At 35.9% G+C, this 20140-nt stretch overlaps 1 protein-coding gene across 3 annotated transcripts in view; it reads right to left on the reverse strand.

Moving 5' to 3' along the window:
• TENM1 (teneurin transmembrane protein 1) overlaps positions 1–20140 on the reverse strand; it is a 657629-nt gene that overhangs the window by 565392 nt on the left and 72097 nt on the right. For all 3 annotated transcript variants that reach the window (XM_030934095.1, XM_030934096.1, XM_030934094.1), the window contains exons 2-3: positions 15498–15758; positions 13499–13555 (exon numbers count right to left, since the gene is read on the reverse strand). In XM_030934095.1, the coding sequence (XP_030789955.1) occupies positions 13499–13555; positions 15498–15758 (318 nt within the window). The remainder of the gene's footprint in view (positions 1–13498; positions 13556–15497; positions 15759–20140) is intronic.

Genomic DNA, 20140 nt, shown 5'->3' on the forward strand with positions numbered 1-20140 from the left:
CCATGCTCTTTTGGTTACTACAGTCTTGTAATAAATTTTGAAGTCAGGAAGTGTGATGCTTGCAGCTTTGTTCTTTTTGCTCAAACTTGTTTTGGCTACTCAGGCTTTTTTTTTTTTTTTTTTCGGTTACTTAAGAATTTTAGGATTTTTTTTTTTTCTAATTTTGTGAAAAATGACAGTGGCATTTTCATAGGGATTGCATTGAATCTGTAGATTGTATTGGGCAGTATATTAATTCTTCCTATTCATGAGCATGGGATGTCTTTCCACTTGTTTGTGTCCTCTTCAATTTCTTTCATTAGTGATTTGGCAGTTTTCTTGGTGGTGGTCTTTCAGCGCCTTGGTTCAATCTATTTCTAGGTAATTATTTTTTGGGAGCTATTGCAAATGAAATTGTTTTCTTGATTTTTTTCTCAGCTAGTTCATTACTGATGTATAACAATGCTACTAATTTTTGCAAACTGATTTTCTATCCTGCAACTTTACTGAATTTATCAAATCTAAGAGTTTTTGTTGATGTCTTAAGGATTTTCTAAGTATAAGATAATATCAACTGCAAAGACAGAACATATGACTACTTCTTTTTCAAACTAGATGCCTTTTATTTCTTTCTCTTGCCTGATTGCTCTGGCTAGGACTTCCAGTATTATGATAAACAGGAGTGGTGAAACTGGGTATCTTTGTATTCTTCCAGTTCTTAAAGAAAAGGCTGTCAGCTTTTCCCTATTCAGTATGATGTCAGCTGTGGGTCTGTCACATATATCACCTTTATTATGTTGAGGTATGTTCCTTCTATGTCTTGTTTTTTGAGAGGTTTTTTATTTTTATCATGAGTGGAATGTTGAATTTTATCAAATGCTTTTTCTGCATCTATTGAGATGTCCATATAGTTTTTGTCCTTCATTCCGTTGATGTGATGTATTATGTTTATTGATTTGCATATATTAAACCATCTTTGCATCTCTGGGATAAATCCCACTGAATCGTGTTATATTATGTTTTCATGTGGTATTAGACTTGGTTTGTTGATATTTTCTTGACGATTTTTGCATGTATATTCATCAGGGATATTGGCCTATAGTTTTCTTCTTAAATTGTGACTTTCTGTGGTTTTAGTGTCAGGGTAATGCTGGCCTTGTAGAATGAGTTAGGGAGAATTCCATCCTCTTCAATTTTTTGAAATAGTTTGAGGAGAATTGGTGTTAGTTCTTAGAATGTTCATTAAAAATGGTCAGTGAAACCATTCTGTCCTGAACTTTTCTCTGTTGGGAGACATTTTATTACTGATTCAATCTCATTACTCGTTTTTTATCTGTTCAGGTTTTCTATATTTTCTTGATTCAATCTTGGTAGGTTGTATGTGGCCAGGAATTTATCCATTTCCTCAATATTATCCAGTCCATTAGTGTATAGTTGTTCATGAGCGTCTCTGACGACCTTTTGCATTTCTATGACATCAGTTGTTACGTCTCTTTTTTCATTTTTTGTTTTATTTATTTCAGTCTTCTCTTTTTTTTTGGTTAATGGTTTATTGATTTTGTTTATCTGCTGAACCTACTTTTAATTTGTTGTTCCTTTTTATTACGTTTTATAGTCCATATTTCATTTAGTTCCGTTCTGATCTTTATTATTGCGTTCTTTCTACTAATTTGGGGTTTAGTATGTTCTTGCTTTTCTAATTCTTTCAGCTGCATGATTAGATTGTTTGACATCTTTCTACTTTTCTGATGTACACATTTTTTTCTATAAACTTCATTCTTAACACTGCTTTTGCTCTATCCCATAGTTTTTTTTTTTTTTTGACAGAGTTTTGTTCTGTCACCCAGGCTGGAGTGCAATGGCTCGATCTTGGCTCACTGCAACTTCCGCCTCCCAGGTTCAAGCAACTCTCCTGCCTCAGTCTCTCGAGTAGCTGGGATTACAGGCACCTGCCACCATGCCCAGCTAATTTTTGTATTTTTAGTAGAGACAGGGTTTCACCATGTTGGCCAGGCTGGCCTCAAACTCCTGACCTCAGGTGACCTGCCCGCCTTGGCCTCCCAAAGTGCTGGGATTACAGGTGTGAACCACCACGCCCAGCAGTCCCATAGGTTTTACTATATTGTGCTTTAATTTTCATTTGTGTGAAGAGATTTTTAAAATTTGCTCCTTAATTTCTTGTTTGACTCAATGGTCATTAAGGAGGATATTTAATTTCCATATACTTGTACCATTTCCAAAGTTCCTTTTGTTACTGATTTCTAGTTTAATTCCATTGTGGTATAAGAAGATACTTGATATGATTTTGATTTTTTAAAATTTGTTGAGTCGTGTTTTGTGTCCTAACATGTGGTCTATCCTGAAAAATGTTACATGTGCTGATAAGAAGAATGTGTATTCTGTAGCTGTTGGATGAAATGTTCTGTAGATGTCTGTTAGGCCTATTTAGTGTAAAGGGAAGTTTAAGTCCCATGTTTCTTTGTTAATTTTCTCTCTAGATGATCTGTCTAATGCTGAGAGTGGGGTGTCTAAGTCAACTATTAATGTATGTAATCTATCAACTATTAATCTATGTAGTCTATCTCTCTTCTTAGTTCTAATAATATTTGCTTTATACATATGGGTGCTCTTTTTTTTTTTTTTTTTTTTTTTTTTACCAGAAAGCTTACTCAAGTGCTGGCAGTGGCGGCAGTGGACCAAGTGAGTGGGTGGGTCCTTGGGCTGCTGGCTAGCAGGTGTAGCATGGACAGTGCTAGTAGCAGTGGCAAGACAACCTTCTATTTCCCAAGTGATCTGTGCTTGTGTTGGCAGTGGCTGTGGCAGGTTGCACAGGCCAATTCCCAGGCCTGCAGGTGGAGCATGCTGATGGCTACAAGCTTTGGTGGTATCACCTGGTTGTGTTGGCTTGAGGCTTCTAGGGGGAGTTCTCAGTTGCCAACACTGGTGGACTGAGCAGGGCAATCCTCACTCCCCTGGACAATGAGCTCGGACACTGGTAGTGGTGGTGCTGGGCCACACAGATCTGTATTAAGGGCCTCCTCCTGTGGTGCATGCAGGTGCTGACTGTGGTAGGCAGGGGTAGGGTGATCCCAGACCTCTGGTGGAATGCTTGGGTGGGGGTATCAGTGGCTGCACTGTGCCCCTGCTATCAGGGAGCCACGGGATGTTTTCAGTGGCAGCAGCAATTGTCAGGCAGATGGGGAGTGTGCACTTTTGCCCTGGATAGTAGCTACAACAGGGTAACTTGTCATTAGGGTGCTTGTTAATGTAAGAGGCTTTACTGCTGGGGGCAGTGGGGTTGCTTCCAATGGCTCATACTTTGAACCTGCTGGCAGCAGCCAGCTGTGGTAGTGGCTGTAGGTAGAGGATGTTCATTGTACTCCAGGGATGTGTAGAGGCAGAGGATGTTGAGCCCCAGGGCAGGACGCTGTCTGTTGGAGACTGAGCTCTCAAAATGGTGTCATGTTGTAGCTGTTTAGGATTTGGGGGTGGGTGGGGGGTGAGACCCAATGTGACATTCTCTGGAGCAATGCCGTTGCATAGTCTCCAGGCATATTTCCCATGTTAGTCTCGGGGCCAACAAGGATCAAGGGTTCTCCATAGCTAGGACTGCAGGAGTTCACAGTGAGACTGCTAGGGTCTCTCATTTATCCTTTCCTCATATTGGGGATCTTCTCCAGGCCCCCAGCCCATTCCAGCTGAGCAGGCTGCCTTGCTTCCCTCTTTTTCCTTGCCTTACGTATTTCCTGTCATTTGTTGAATTCTAGCATTCTCCCATAGATGATGTATTTGAAGTGTGATTACTCGCTATTTTGGTTCTTCTTTATGGAGGAGGTAACCAGATGCCTCTAGTCAGCTAGCTTCCTTTCTCTCTCTAATGACGTGTAATTTTAAACAACATACAGTCATGCATTTCTTAACGACAGGGATACAATTTGAGAAATGTGTCGTTAGGCGATTTTGTCATTGTGCAAACATCACAGATTGTATTTACACAAACCTGGATGGCATAGCCTACTACACACCTAGGCCATAGGTGTAGCCTATTGTTGCTGGGCTACAAACCTGTAAGCATGTTATTAATACTTCACCAAATATTGTAGGCAATTATAATACAATGCTAAGTATTTATGCATCTAAACATATCTAAATGTAGAAAAGGTACAGTAAAAATATGGTATTATTATATTATGGGACCATTATCATATATATGGTCTGTCATTGACCAAAACACTCTTACACAGCACATGACTGTAGTTATATTTTTCACATTTCAAATTGGTGAAAAATATTTTAAAGTAAATTATCTAGTACCAGTGAGTGTACACTAAAATGGCCACTATCATGCTTTACTAATGGGGGAGTATGAATCTTGATATAATCTGATAATATATATCTTGAACCTTAATGAAAATATTTTTGAACCCAGTAATTTTATTTGTAGAACTCTACTGATAATGAATAAATCAGAAAGAGACCAATCTTTGATCACAAAGATGTCTATTTCAGTATTTTTGTTCTAGTGAAATACTGGAAATGTTAATATCCAAAAATAGTGTACAGTTAAGTATGCTACATCTATCTAATATATTTAAAATAACATCTAATTAAGACAGTAATACTGGAAATTGCTTACTTTTAATTTAAGTGAAATATCAGGTTGTATGGATCCTGGTAAGGATACATGATGCATGGAAAGACAAAGGTAAGATGCTAATTCATGAGAGAATGTGACTAATATTTTATTTTGGAGAGAACATCAAGGATTTTTTCCTGTTTTTCAATAATTTCCCAATTTTCTTTAATAATCTATTTATTAAAAAGTATTACTTTTATAACAAAAAATATTGAAAACATAGTCAACTTGCCTCTGAAATAGCCAAGATGATTCCCCTTTTCTCTAAAGATATTATTTCAATCATTTAAAAAAATGTTCAACTAGGATATATGAAAAAAAATTCAACTGCATGCATTCAAATTGTGAACTATTCTGCATTCCACTTTAAATACCTACCAAAAAAATTAACTCTGACCAGTAATCTCATGAATATCTATCAAAAGTGAAAAGATGGACAGTGCAAGGTAATATGAATGACTTAACATAAGCCCATTCCCAAACCAGAAAAGAACAACCAAAAGCATGTGTCCTAACTATGGCAATTGAAACATCATTTTCAAATTCAGATGACAATGTTGTCATTTTATTTCTGGTGAATATATGCTCAGCCATATTTTTTTCCTTCATTTTCCAAGCTTTTTAAAAAAACTCTGTTGATAAGCAGTCTCTGAAAGCACTTTAACTCATTTTGGCTTCTTTCACAGTAATGTAAGTAAATAATACATCAAGTAAGAGAGTAAGATAATATGAACTGGAAAAAATTATGAGACTTTTTGTCGTATGTGATCCCATTTGTACATGCGTGCAAAATTTGGGGAATGATATATAATACACAGTAAGAGAGTAAATAATACATCAAGATCAACTCCAAAGACTAACCTGTATAATACTAATCAATTTTAATAGCTACATTACTTGTACTGATTTAACTTCTACATTCAAGTTTGCTTTCATGTAAATATATCCATATTATATTATATATTAAATATTATATATTAAACATATGCATACCCACACATTCACATTTATTATTTGTGTGCAGATATTTATATTCTGTTTTTAAATTAAAATAAATTTTTAAGCAATTTAAATTTCAAATTGTGGAAATTATAGTACTGCTAGCAAAGACATATACATATATTTATATATATATATGGAGAGAGAGAGAGATCCACCAGCTACAAAGTACAAATAGTTGACTTTTACCACTTAAAAATGTAAATCTTATCATATATACACACACACAGTACACACACACAATGCACCTATTTAAAAAGACAAATATACAACTAGGAAAAATGCATAATATGTAGTGAAGGTTTTTTTTTTTTTACCCTTAATATAGGAAGTACTCTAGAGAACTAATAAGAAAATACAAAAATTCAAATGGGAAAGTGGGCAAAGTATGTCAACAGGAAGCTGAGAGAAGAGATGGAAATGGGTCATTAACATAAAAAAGATGACCAAGCTCACCCATAAATAGAACAAAATACTAGCAAGAAGAAATACTGTATTTTATCTTGCAGATTGGGTATTAGAAATCTTTCTCATCATTGCCAGTATTGATAAGTATATGGGAAAACAGGCAGTTTTATATAGCTTTAGTAGGTAAATAAATCGGTAGGTCTTTTTTAAGGGGGAAATTTGGTAATATCTAAACAAACATTAAATGCATATATTTTCAGCCCATCATTTCTACTTCTAATAAATTATACAAGAGGTGTGTAAAAGATGTGTACAAGGATATTAAGTGTAGCACTGTTTTTAATATCAAAACACTGGAAATCTAGATGTCCATCAACAAGGGACTGGCTAAAATAATAACACATATATAAACAGAATCCTATACAGTCATTAAAAATAATGAGGCAGATTTGTACTACAAATATGGGGAAATATCCAACATAATATGAACTGGAAAAAATTATGAGACTTTTTGTAGTATGTGATCCCATTTTACATGCCTGGAAAATTTGGGGAATGATATATAATACATTATTAACACTGACTGTCTCTCAAGAGTGAAACCTGAAGGATGGAGAGGGAGGGGGATGTTACACTTTACTCACTTTAAATCTGTTTTTACCATTAATTTTTAAACCATTGGCCAATATTACTTTAATATAAAGATAATAGTACCTAAAATTACCTACTGAAAAAGAAAATATGAACTTGTTATATCTACCTTGATAATGACTTGAAATTCAGTATCATCAAAGTGGTTTTTAAGTTTGAATATCACAGCCACCATAGAAGTGTCTCACCCACACATAATCCCAATAACTTCCACACTTCCTCTGATAGTGTAACATCTCCAAAGGAGCTGTTACAGAGTCAACTGCGCTGTCTCATACAGGCCTAATGGGTCCAACAGAGCCATTAGGATGTTAGTTATATGGCAGGGCTCCTGCTGAAGCTATTACCAAGTCATTGCATTGTTTCGTACACTTCCTTTAACAATCAGATGGTTTCCGAGGAACTGTTATCACTGCTATGTAAGGGTCCTATATAACTTACACTACCAGGAGAAAACAAAAAAAAAGTAAAGGAAAGAAATGGAAAACAAATAAACAAATTCCCTCCATCAAATGTACATGAATGGCCCTACATGGTCAAGTATCAGAAGAAATAACTCCTCATTTGGGTATAACTACTACCTGCCATTCAAGAAACCCAGCATTAGGCTAACCATTTTTTTCACAACTCCAGCTGTTTCCTTGAATGAATTTAGGGTCTGAGAACAGCATATGCATGACTATGATGACATGTTTATTGGTAGCACATACCGCACTACTTAGGTTCTGTGGTATACAGTACAGAAGCAACAGGGAGCAGTACTAATGGATTTCTCGGCTGTTATGAGATTGTATCAGATATTCCCTTACCTGTAAAGTTCCTAAACAGAACATAGGGAGCTCAGCTACCCAACAGTCAAGGAAATCAACAGGGCTTCTGAGTAGTAATTAAAATCCCAGCTCTCCCTTAAAGGGTTACTTCAATGACAAGGGGAAATACAAAGGCACAAGCTAACCCGCAGCCAGGTCTGAAGTGCCTCAGTGAATTTCCTCTCACAGTCTTCTAGGTTTAGCAGAATGAGGTTGTTGCCTATTAATAAAATGTTGTATTATTTAAAATAAGACAAGTGCAAGGATTTTTACCCAATTTGAAATGAGCAGAAAGTAGGCTGGGTTCTGCTAGGCTAAGGAGTTCCCTGGGATATTAGATGTTTCAGAAGCTATGTTGCCTCTTTGTCTAATACTTGATAACAGGTTCCTTACCTGATAGCATCTATCCCATAATATGTGCATAATAAATTAATAGTGATAAACAACAACCACAACTGACATTTATAGAGCATTTCATTGTAACAGACACACTGTAAAGTGCTATATATCCAGTTTCTCATTTAATCCTCCCACAAAAACTCCCAAGACTTTGCAGCTACCATTTGACAGATAAAGAAATTAAGACTTGGAGATCTTTAGTTACCTGTCCAAGGACATACAGCAGGTAAATAGCAGAACTAGCGCAAAAACCTAGGTCTGTCTTATATCATGGTTATTCTTAACCATTTACTATACAAAAACATTATTTATTTAGATTGTATTAATATTACCACTTTTATGTTAATAAATGGTTTCACATCCCTTGTGCTCTCAGAGCAAGCTACCGTATCTTTATCACAGTATTAACTAAAATGTATTAAAATTAGCTTTCAATCCTCTCTAGTAGACCTCTTTGAGTATATGTATCCATTTGGCACTGACAGCCCTGCATTGGGAATTGCTTTGAGAATCAAATGGGTAGGCTCCCAGAAAGCAACATTTTTATTACTGACCTTACCCCTCATTGTAGCTGAGGAGACCAGTGAGCTGAGGAGACAGCCGACTCAAGTTGAGAAAAGTATTCTGTCTCCTTGGAATTTAGAAATGGCACTAAAAAAAATCTGGTTAATCTTAGCTTATTTCCTGAATAGAAGAAATGTGAACTAGGGTTCTATGGGGTATGGGTTTTTATACCTGTCTTGTAGATGGGAAACTTAGAGAAAGTCAAACTGCAGAGATGGCGCTGAAGGAAATGGGTTTAGAAACAAAAAGCAATGCCTTAACAATTCTTCTGAAAATTGTTAAGGGACTGTAACAAGTCCCTTCTTGTGGTGTAGCCACACTCTTGCCCTGAGTCCAATGAAGTATTCTCACGTACTTTATTTTTTTTTTTATTTTTATTTCTTGTGGGTACCTAGTAGGTATACATATTAATGGGGTACATGAGATGCTTTGATATAGGCCTGCAATGCATATTAATCACATCATATAAAATGAGGTATCCATCCACTCAAGCATTTATCCTTTGTATTACAAATGATCGTATTTTACTCTTTTAGTTATGTTAAAATGTACAATTAGACTATTACTGACTACAGTCACCCTGTATTCTTATGTACTTTTAATACAATTGTTTTCAGTTTAAGCTAGCTCACGTTGATTTCTGCTACCTATAACAAGCAATCTTAACTAATAGGGCATCAATCTCTCCCAGGAGACTATAAATTCCTTGAGGTTGGGGAGTGTGTATTATTCATCTTTCATATACTCCCAATCTCTAGTACAGAGTTTGGCAAAAAGAAGGTGCTTAATAAATATTGCTTGAACAGAAATATCATTATCATCAAGGCTATAACTATAAATAATTTATTTGCAATTTATACTTTATTAAAGGTTACAATACTTTGTCACTACCTACAAAATTTATTTCTACTTAGCTTCTTGGTAAACAATTTTTATTTTCACATTTTATAATCCAACTGTTCCATTCAGGCCACATGTGAAAAACATATTCTTGGAAATTGATTTATTCAAATTTAGCTGATGATACTGTTTTTTCCTCCAGTTCAATGTATAGCTAAATGTAATTATTGACGGATACCCTAATCACTGAGGTTGATACTTAAGTAGGGCTGTCAAAGTCTTCTAAGAAATGCTCATTAGAAAATAAAGAATGGGAGAAAATATTTGCAAACTACCCATCTGACAAGGGATTAATACCAGAATATGTAAGAAGCTCAAACAATTCAATAGGAAAAAAATCAAATAATCTGATTTTAAAATGGGCAAAAGAATAGACATTTCTCAAAAGAAGACACATGAATGGCCAACAGACATATGACAAAATGCGCAACATCATTAACCATCAGAGAAATGCAAATCAAAACTACAATATCATCTCACCCCAGTTACAATGGCTTTTATCCAAAAGACAGGCAATAACAAATATTGGCAAGGATGTGGAGAAATGAAAACCTTTATGTACTGTTGGCGGGAATGTAATTTACTACAGTCATCATGAAGAGCAGTATGGAGGTACTCTAAAAAAGCTAAAAATAGAACTACCATATGCTCTAACACTCCCACTGCTATGTATATATGCAAAAGAAAGGAAATATATCATAGCACTATTTACAATAGCTAAGACACAGAAGCAACCTAAATGTCAACCATCAACAGATGAATGGATAAAGACAATGTAGTACATATATATAATATAATATTATTTAGCCATTAAAAGAATGAAATCTTGTCATTTGCAACATTAATGGAATTGGAGGATATTAGGTCATGTGAAACAAGTCAGGCACAGAAAGACAAACATCATCTTCTTACTGCTTTGTGGGAACTAAAAATCAAAACAATTGTACTTATGGAGATAGAGAGTAGAAGAATGGTTACCAGGGGCTGAAAAGGGTAGAGGGAAATGGGGGAAAAGGTAGGCATGGTTAATAGGTGCAAAAATATAGTTAGATAGAATGAATAAGATCTAGTATTTGATAGCACAACAGGATGACTGTAGTCAATGTTAACTTATCATATATTTTAAAATAACTAAAATATTGGAATTAGAATGTTCCTAACAAAGAAATGATAAATGCTTGGGGTGATGGTACCCTAATTACCCCAATTACACATTGTATGCCTGTATCAAAACATCACATATTGTAAGCCCAGCACTTTGGGAGGCCGAGGCAGGTGGATCACGAGGTCAAGAGATTGAGACCATCCTGGCCAGCATGGTGAAACCCTGTCTCTACTAAAAATACAGAAGTTAGCTGGGTGTGGTGGTGTGCACCTGTAGCCCCAGTTACTTGGGAGGCTGAGACAGGAGAATCACTTGAACCTAGGAGGTGGAGGTTGCAGTGAGCCGAGATCACACCACTGCACTCCAGCCTGACTACAGAGCGAGACTCTGTCAAAAAAAAAAAAAAAAAAATCATCACATGTACCCATAAATATGTACACCTATTATATATCCATAACTAAAGATAAAAAAATTAAATTACCATTAGATCACCTATCAGAGATAGAGTTGTGTGTTAGATGATCAGAGGTCTGACACACTATAGCACTTCTATCCTTATGAGAGTCACACAAGACAAGATCGACAAAAAATATATTTTACCCTTAGAACAATACATATTTTTCATTTATTTAGTGCCTACTGTGCTCTAGGTCCCCTTGCTAAGTATTGAAGCTACAAAAGTGAATAAATTAGACCATTTCATCAAGTAGCTTCCAGTCTAGTGCTTATTAACAACCATTGTTAGGATATAAAGTACACAACTCTAGTATTAGCCTATGATGAGTAGTAATGCTGTTAGTAAGGTGAAATGGGAATAAAAATGACATAGAATAAAGCATGATGTTTGATATCAAAGTATCACCTAGGTATTGACTGTTCACAGGTCCCAGAATGAAGCTAACTTGAGTGAATGTGCATCTTTCTTAATAGACAATTCAGCATCAACAGATGATGAAGGGTTTACTTAGGACAAATTTGAGAGAATGGAAACATAATGCATTAGTGTTCTGATCCCTGTGAAAGCCTCCAGATCCCCTTCTGTCACCTGATTGTTTCCTTTCCAGTACTTCAGGCCTTTAAGTTCAAATGTTTTAGTGCTGAAATTAAGGGTTATTTCTTATAATTCTTCATGACTTATAAAATGTCAGAGACATAAATTCAATTAAGGGCAACCAAATAGAGTTAAGGAAATGAGAAAAAAAATTCTGAAAGGCTTGGCCAATTAATGAAATAAAAGAAACAAGTCCTTATAGACATGATTTTGGAAACGTAAGTAGAAAACCAAAGTCATATTCTCCTAGGATGAATAGAATAGTAAGCATCTTTGAAATTACTTCTCAGAATATTTCTCAGTTGGACAATTCACCTAAATTAACAATTTCCTCCATCTTAACTTTTATCTAACATTCACAGCAGTGTGGCTCAAATGTTCCTAAGCTGATCCATGATATCATGCCCATTGTCTCATCAATAATCTAAAATTCAGAAAGTATAGGAAGACAGAAACAAAACAAAATGTCATTGACATTAATTGAGCCACAGGGATGGGATGGCATGGAGTCTGAGGTAGGAAAACATATACATAACAAATATTCTAAAGATTTACTTTTTCAAATATAACATACATCAACTCAAATTAATAAAATAGATGACTTGATTAGCATGCTTTCATGAATGGATGAAATCAATAGGAAATAAATAGCAACATTTCCACACAAACGCCAAGTTCATTCATTGGAAATAACTTGTTTCCTCAAGTTAACGTACTTTTGGAAAAGTCATTTACATTCTTATCTTAACTCAAACCAACTCCTCAAGGATCTATGGAAATGTTAAAGGCAGGCCAGGCATGGTTGTCATCAATTAAAATCTGTGGAATCCACATTGGTAAAATCTTACCATAGGTGATAAATAAGAACCCAAATTATATACTCTTTATTGAAAATATTAGTAGGAGTCAAAGTAAGACATAGAGAACTGAGCAGGGAAAAGTTGTTCAAGTTTACGTATTGCATACACACATGATCCAAGGGAGAAAACAAAGCATACTTGGGAAATAATCCAGTGAAATTCAGCTAGATTGTTTCTGAATTGTTGTTTTAACACTTCCTCATATGTAAAATGGAGATAACAGATTTTGTTTCACAGAGTGGTCATAAGGATGAAATGGCATAAAGATATGAAAAGTGTGTTTGGAAATTTTGAAATGCTAATCCAGCAATAATAGTGAACATTCATATTGTTCCTACATGTTAAAAACACTGTTCTAAATCTTTATATACTAGTTTCATCTCATTTTCGAGTCACTGCCCTGTGGTGGGATGTGTGGACCCTACTTCAAGGTGTTAGAGAAGGGCCCCCAGCACAGACCGGGTTGTGAAAACCATTTATAAATGTTACTTTCAGTAGTATCCCTCTCCAAAGGGGCAAAACCCAATGAATACAACGAAGGCAAAAGTGAAAAAAAGAACAAAACACCAATGCCCCCTTACTAAGGAATGACACAGTGTAAATATAGGTTTACAGAAGAGGATGAACAACATTTTTTTTTCATTTGAAGGTGTTATTTATGATTGATGACGTGGATAAAGTGTGATGCTAAAGCCAAGCATGAACACCTGGAGGAAGAGACCAAGGCCAACTTCTAGGCAACATCTGTAAGTTATGACAATACCTAAACTATACTGAGTTAATTATTAGAGCCATGCCAAACATGGTATATATGTAGAAAGTCATAAGGCCAAATCCAACCCATCCTGATTTCAGTCTCTCCTCCCAGGTTAAAGAAATGTTTTCTCATCCTACCTGGAATCCTGTTTTACCCTTCTCCCTAGCTCCCCCTTCACCTCCTCTTCACCACCAACATTTACAAATGAAATTTTCAAGAAGAAAACAAACAAATAAGCTGCCACTGTATTCTCTGACAGGTTCATTGAGCAGGCTTGTATGTTGTTTGTCAGAGAAGCAGGGTTCTATTTTGTGGGGGTAGGGTGCCAGGGATGGGGTGAAGTAAAAATAATTGGTGATCAAATATTTGAAAACACTTGCCTTGAGTAGACCCAGCTTGAGCCTCCATGTCACAACAAACAGGAGAGAATTTGAAACCTGTAACAGTAAACATTTTACTAGTTAAGCCTTGTCCAAGTCATCTGCAATTCCTCACACTTCAACCCTTATCCTTCATCTAGTGGTGCTTTAAAAATAACCCAGCTTTATTGCAATATAATTCACATATGTAATATTCATCCTTTTAAAGCATACAGTTCAGTGGTTTTTAGTATTTCTGCAGAGTTGCACAACCATCACAACTATCTAAGTCTAGAATATTTTCATCACCCCAAAAGACACCTCATACCAAGGGACTTGCTGAGGTAGAAGAATAGTAGAGCCCAGTGGGGAAACTTGTTCCTTTCATTTCAATGTTTCAACCCAGTGAATATGTTCAGAGTGAGATGAGGGAGAACAAGATGTCTTGCCAATATAAGAGATCACCTACCATCCCATTTCATATAATTTTGATCATTGTTTTTCCCAATTGAAAGCCGGGCGCGGTGGCTCAAGCCTGTAATCCCAGCACTTTGGGAGGCTGAGGCGGGCGGATCACGAGGTCAGGAGATCGAGACCATCCTGGCTAACACGGTGAAACCCCGTCTCTACTAAAAAAATACAAAAAACTAGCCGGGCGAGGTGGCGGGCGCCTGTAGTCCCAGCTACTCGGGAGGCTGAGGCAGGAGAATGGCGTAAACCCGGGAGGTGGAGTTTGCAGTGAGCTGAGATCTGGCCACTGCACTCCAGCCTGGGTGACAGAGCGAGACTCCTTCTCAAAAAAAAAAAAAAGAAAGATGAAACCCAGAAAACTGTAGTGACCAATCAAAGGTCTCCTAACTTCTATCCTAATGCCTTTCACTTCCATGAATGTGCTACATATGTCAAGTATGTTCCCTTCTCATTTCCGTATGTTACTTCCTATACTCTTGGCCAAAGTCAACAATGCATACACATACATATATGAAAGTAATATAAAAAAAACAAGTAATATAAAAAAAAAAGACCCCCAAGGATACTTGGTGATATCATAAAGTGTTATGGTCTATTATTTAGGAAGTGATATTCTAATTAGTAGGCAACTTCTAATTCCTGATTATATGGCCAGTGTCACGTTTGGGTTAAAGAAGGCAGAAGAGGACAAAATAGAAAAAAAACTGCAGGTACAGGGCAGCTGGCTATCTCTCTGCCACCTGAAAAAGTACTAACAGCTAATAGACTAAGCCTTGTGGTCATGGTAATGAGGACCTATAAAATGTACACAAACAGAATGATGGAGAGACTAGATGAATGTGTTTAATAAGCAGTAATGTGCTTTTTATGAAACTATTTTGTTCTCTGGTAGGAGCAAAAGAACAAAAATAAAATAAATTAACCCCTTTCCAACAAATCAAAAAGACAAAATTTTCCTTTTATAAAAGTTGCAAGAAAATCATATATGCTTACAACATAATGCTGCTGCTAGTCCTTATTGTCAAGCAAATGGATGATGTTCACTCACCTTCTGGTTTTTTAAATCATTTCAGTCCAACCTGGTTAATTTGAGTTTGTACATTCAACAGGTTAATCTGAATCCAAATAGTAAGCACATACAGAATATACTTGCTATACAATTGTTCGTCTCACTGTTCATTTATTGATATAAAGCTCAAATACATGAAATTTGGACATTCTATAATAAATTCTACTAGTATTGCCGTGGAAAATAAAGATGAAAATAAAAGGTGAGTAATAAACAAAACATGCACAATATTACTGATTACATGAGATTATTTCCCTTGGGGGCTCACAGAAAAATGTAAAGTATTTTGTCTGTTATTACAAATAAATGTCTATTTGCCAGATACTTAGGTACGTGCCTTGCCCATGAGTCCCTGCTAACTTGTATTTCCATTCTGCATATTAAATGAAAGAAGGGCAGATATAGGGAAGGAGAACAAAGCAAAGGCTAAAAATTGCATTTTTTCTGTGTTTCATTTAAATAATTCAAGTAGTTTATTACCATTTTCCCCATCAGACTTCCTTTCATGGTCAGTGTCAGTCAAGGATAATGCGGAGTTGGCCCGACTGGACAAACAGGAGCTATGCTCTGATTTCATGCCCCTTATCCACATTCTTAGTGCATGGTCAGGTGAGGCAGCACCTTCTGTCTCTGTGTCCACATCAGATCCCATCTCGAGCTGGTAACCACGCCGAGAAACGCTGTGCATGTCTGTTTGGTAGCCAGAGCACAGAGTGTGAGAGGTTTCACAGAATTCCATCTCTGAGAAGAAACAAAGTTCAGAGAAAACGTTTAGAAGTATGAAGAAATCCCCCAGAAAATTCTACTTTTTGTCCTCATTCCCCTCTCCCCCATTGGTAGTAATTATGTGTTTTTGCAAAGTTAGAATTCTGGCCTTTTATTTATGGTAGCTAGGACTCTGTGCTTATTTTGCACTTCTGTAGCTTAAAATTATGCTCCTGTTGATTCTTACAGGGTTCTGGGAAAAGCGTGCCCAAAATAGCTTTATAGCTACAATTTTAGGTTTCACAAAATGTAATGAAATAAGTGAGTGCAGAGGAGTATAAAGTGTAGAGAGGTGTCCTTTAAAAGATATTTCTTTTCTAGGAAGAATATATATGATCTGCAGAGCGTACCCATGCTTAAAATATTAAAATTATTTGCTTTTCTAAGTATTCCATACACATTGGATTTAAGAATAAATAATTCAATGTGAAAACTCTGAGAAAAAAGCATTAAGTTCGAATGCACTTTTCTAAAATATTTTTCCTAAAACATGTTAATTTAAACTCTAAATCATCCGTACCTAATATCATTATTTTCCATTGATTTTAAAGGATTTCAAGGCTGACTTTATGCTAATTATTCTGTTTAATTCTTTTTTTTTCAACAAATACCTAAAAAAATTTAGTCATATATTGTACCTTGGCAGTGGTTCGTGGATTGGATTTCCACTCCTTTCTCCCTAGATCTTAGAATTATAAAATTTTCAGAACCTTAAAGATGATGCAATGAATTCCTTCTTTTTACAGTTGAGGAAAATAAACGCCAGAGGATAGGTATTATTTTTTCAGAGCTCACATCGGATAGCAACAGAGCCCTTTTTCCTAAAACACCCATCTAGGCATGGTTTCTGCTATACACCAACGATGCCCCCTCAACTTACTGCATGAATATCAAGCATTCAGTCTTATAGTCAATTTTACATTCAATTATAGCAAGGTGTCAAAAAGGGGAAAAGATGCTTTAACAATTCCTAATAAGTTAATGAAAAATGACCACATGCCAAGACATATCATCTGAAATGTCCATGTAATACTTAGATAAGATAATCCAGAGATGTAGTGCACCATACAGGATTTTCTCAGACTGACATCAGAGACAAGATATGTCATTTGGCTGGGAAGGAACTTAACTGAGTGCATCTAATCCTTAGCACATATCAATAAAATGCAAACTCTAACATGAATTTAATTCTTTGAATACAGAAAGTACTGGATTTTAGACCACACACTAGAGGAAAGCAAGCAGAATATATTTTTAAAATAACTATTTTTGTGGCATATAATTACCAAATAGGGGTTTAACAAAAAATTCTTATTGTTTACTTAATACCACTAGGTGAATAGCACTGTGCTTTGTGAAACATATAGTAGGCAAATAAAGCTACTACAATGTATTAGAAATATTCAATTAAAAATTAACTCTTTCAGGGTTATAAGTCACTGCTGAGTATGCTACCTTTTGATTTCGATGATGAATGTCTTAAAGAGTAATTCTCTTTTTCTACAAAAACTTGGTTAATTCCAAAGTAGTAGTATTCAAAAAATAGTCGTGGTTTCCACTTGTCAAACATAAAATGTTATGAAACCATGCTTCTTCTTGCCGTAAGGCTAAAAGTAAAAATCAATTTTGTCCAATATAAATTTTAGCAATCTAGAATATTGGGATCAGCTAATATTCATGCCTCTTAATTTCACAATGTTTCATTATCCAATCCTACTGTGCAGTTGTTGCTACAGCAACCTGGTAATAAACCTTTCAGCTTGAAGCTGCAAGAAATGAATTTTATATAGGTCTATATTCACAACTTACTTCACTCCCCTAGAACAGTGGCTCTCAAACTTGTCTGTTTCAGAATCACCTAGAAGGCTTGTTAAAACATAGATTGCTGCACCCCACTCCCATCCGTGCCTTCCAATTTAAGTTTCTGATTCAGCAGGTGTGGAGTAGGGCCAGATAATTTGCATTTTGAATGACTTTCTTGGTGAGACTCATGCTGTTGGTCTAGGGATCATACTTTGAAATCGACTGCCCTAGAGATTTGTTTGAAGTGGATGGGAGCCAGGGAATGGGTAGTAGTGAGGGTGCAAGTTTATCAATGGCATTACCACAGATTTTGCTGCATCATCTCTAATTCTGTTTAAAGACACAAGAAAGGAAGCTTTTGCTCTGAATTGCTGTGAAGTGTCTCCACTTATTTTCCATGAATTCAGGGAACTAATTAGAAAATTTACTTCCAAGAGCACAGACTTGCATTTAGTTTCACTCATACAATGGCATATGAGATGTGGCTTTCCAAAGATTTTAATATGAGCATTTGAGTCATGGCATTCATTGGAAAAGGATGAGCAAATAAAAATAAATGCAGGTCCAATTTGTCATTCCAGATTAATAAAACATGAGATAAAGTTTTTTTAAAAGCACTGACAGATGTAAGCAGATTCTTTTTAATTAAAGAGGTTTTTTTCCCATTCAAAAGGAAATTAGAACATGGCTTTGTTCCTTTCTAAGAAAATGCTGTGTAATCTGATCAAAAATTGCATAGGATAAACAATTTATTTTCTATTGGAACTATATCCTGCTTTGACTACAAAGACTAACTCATAAATTCTCTAATTAAGTACAGTCAGATAAAAGTACACTTTCTTCTCAATCTATAATTAGAAAAAGTAACAATCCAAATTAGCTATCAGTTGCTCTTCTTAAGTGGTAAAGCATTAAAAAAAAGAAAGAACGAGAAAAAGTTTCACTTACAGTAACCGATGTTTATTGAAATGCCTCATTTCCTTTTATAGAAATCAATGTCACCATTGTAAAACATTTTCTTAAATACACAAACATCTTGGTGGTGCTCAAAATTCCCAAAAGATGCATTATCTATAAAGCACTTATAATGCACCATAAGTAGTTGTTTTCTAGCCTTGTACATATAACCTTGTTACCTAAAGTACTGCATATTCTCTAGAGAAGATAAAGTTCAGCAGCGTGATCAGGGCTCACTGTAGCCCTGACTTCCAGGCTCAGGTGATTCTCCCACCTCTGCCTCCTGAGTAGCTGGGACTACAGGCACATGCCATCATACCTGGCTAATTTTTCATGTTTTTTTTTATAGAGATGGGGTTTCTTCATATTGCCCAGGTTGGTCTCGAACTCCTGGACTCAAGCGATCTTCCTGCCTTGGCCTTTCAAAACTCTGGGATTACAGGTGTGAGCCACTGCACCTAGCCTGTACCACATTTCTTTATCCAATCTGTCATTGATGAGCATTTAGGTTGATTCCACGTCTTTGCTATTATGAATAGTGCTGCAATGAACATCTGAGTGCATACATCTTTATGGTAGAATGATTTATATTCCTCTGAGTATATAACCAGGAATGGGATTGCTGGGTTGAATGGTAGTTCTGCTTTTAGCTCTTTGAGGTATTGCCATACTACTTTCCACAATGGTTGAAATTCAATTTTTTAAGCGGGCAAAAAGTTTCAAGAGACACTTCACAACAAAAAATAGAGGTGGCCAAAAAGCAAATGAAAAGATGCTCAACATCACTGCTACCAGGAAAATGCAAACTAAAGCCACCATGAGATACCACTACATACCCACTGCTATGGCTAAAACAACTCTGCCCACAAGAAGTGTTGAGAAAGAACGTGGTGCAATTACAATTCTTATATACTGGTGGTGAGAAAGTAAAACTGTGCAACCACTTAAGAAAAAAGTGTGGCAGTTTTCTGAAAAGTTAAAGCCATACTTACCAAAAGAGGAATTGGACTCTTGGACATTTATCACAAAGAAATGAAAACTTCTGTCCAAAACTGTACAAAGTTGTTCATACCAGCTTTATTCGGAAATAGCTAAAAAGTACAAATGTCCCAAGTGCCTATGAACACATGAATGGATAATACACCTGTGGTATATATACACAATGGAATATTACTCAGTCCTAAAAAGGAATGAACTATCGATGCATAGCAGTGTTATGGACTTCAAAATGACTGTGCTAAGTCAAAGAAGACAGACAAAAATCTACATATGGTATGCTTCCATTTATATAAAATTCTGGAAAATTCAGACTAATCTACTGTGACATAAAGCCAATAAGTGGTTGCCTGGGGAAAAGGGTGGAGGGAGAGATGGATAAAAAAGGACACAAAAAAACTTTGGGGTGATCTAAATGTCCATTATTTTGATTGTGGTGATAGTTTCACAGGTACATGAACATGCCAAAGTTTATCATATTGCACACCTTAAGTGTAGTTTATTATAGTTCAATTATACCCCTACAAAGATTTTTAGTTGATTGTACACCACCAGATATTAAAACAACAAGGAGACTTTTGAATCAATTGTCACAGGTGGAG

Source organism: Rhinopithecus roxellana, chromosome 7, assembly GCF_007565055.1.
Source record: "Rhinopithecus roxellana isolate Shanxi Qingling chromosome 7, ASM756505v1, whole genome shotgun sequence".
NCBI classification, from domain to species: Eukaryota; Metazoa; Chordata; class Mammalia; order Primates; family Cercopithecidae; genus Rhinopithecus; species Rhinopithecus roxellana.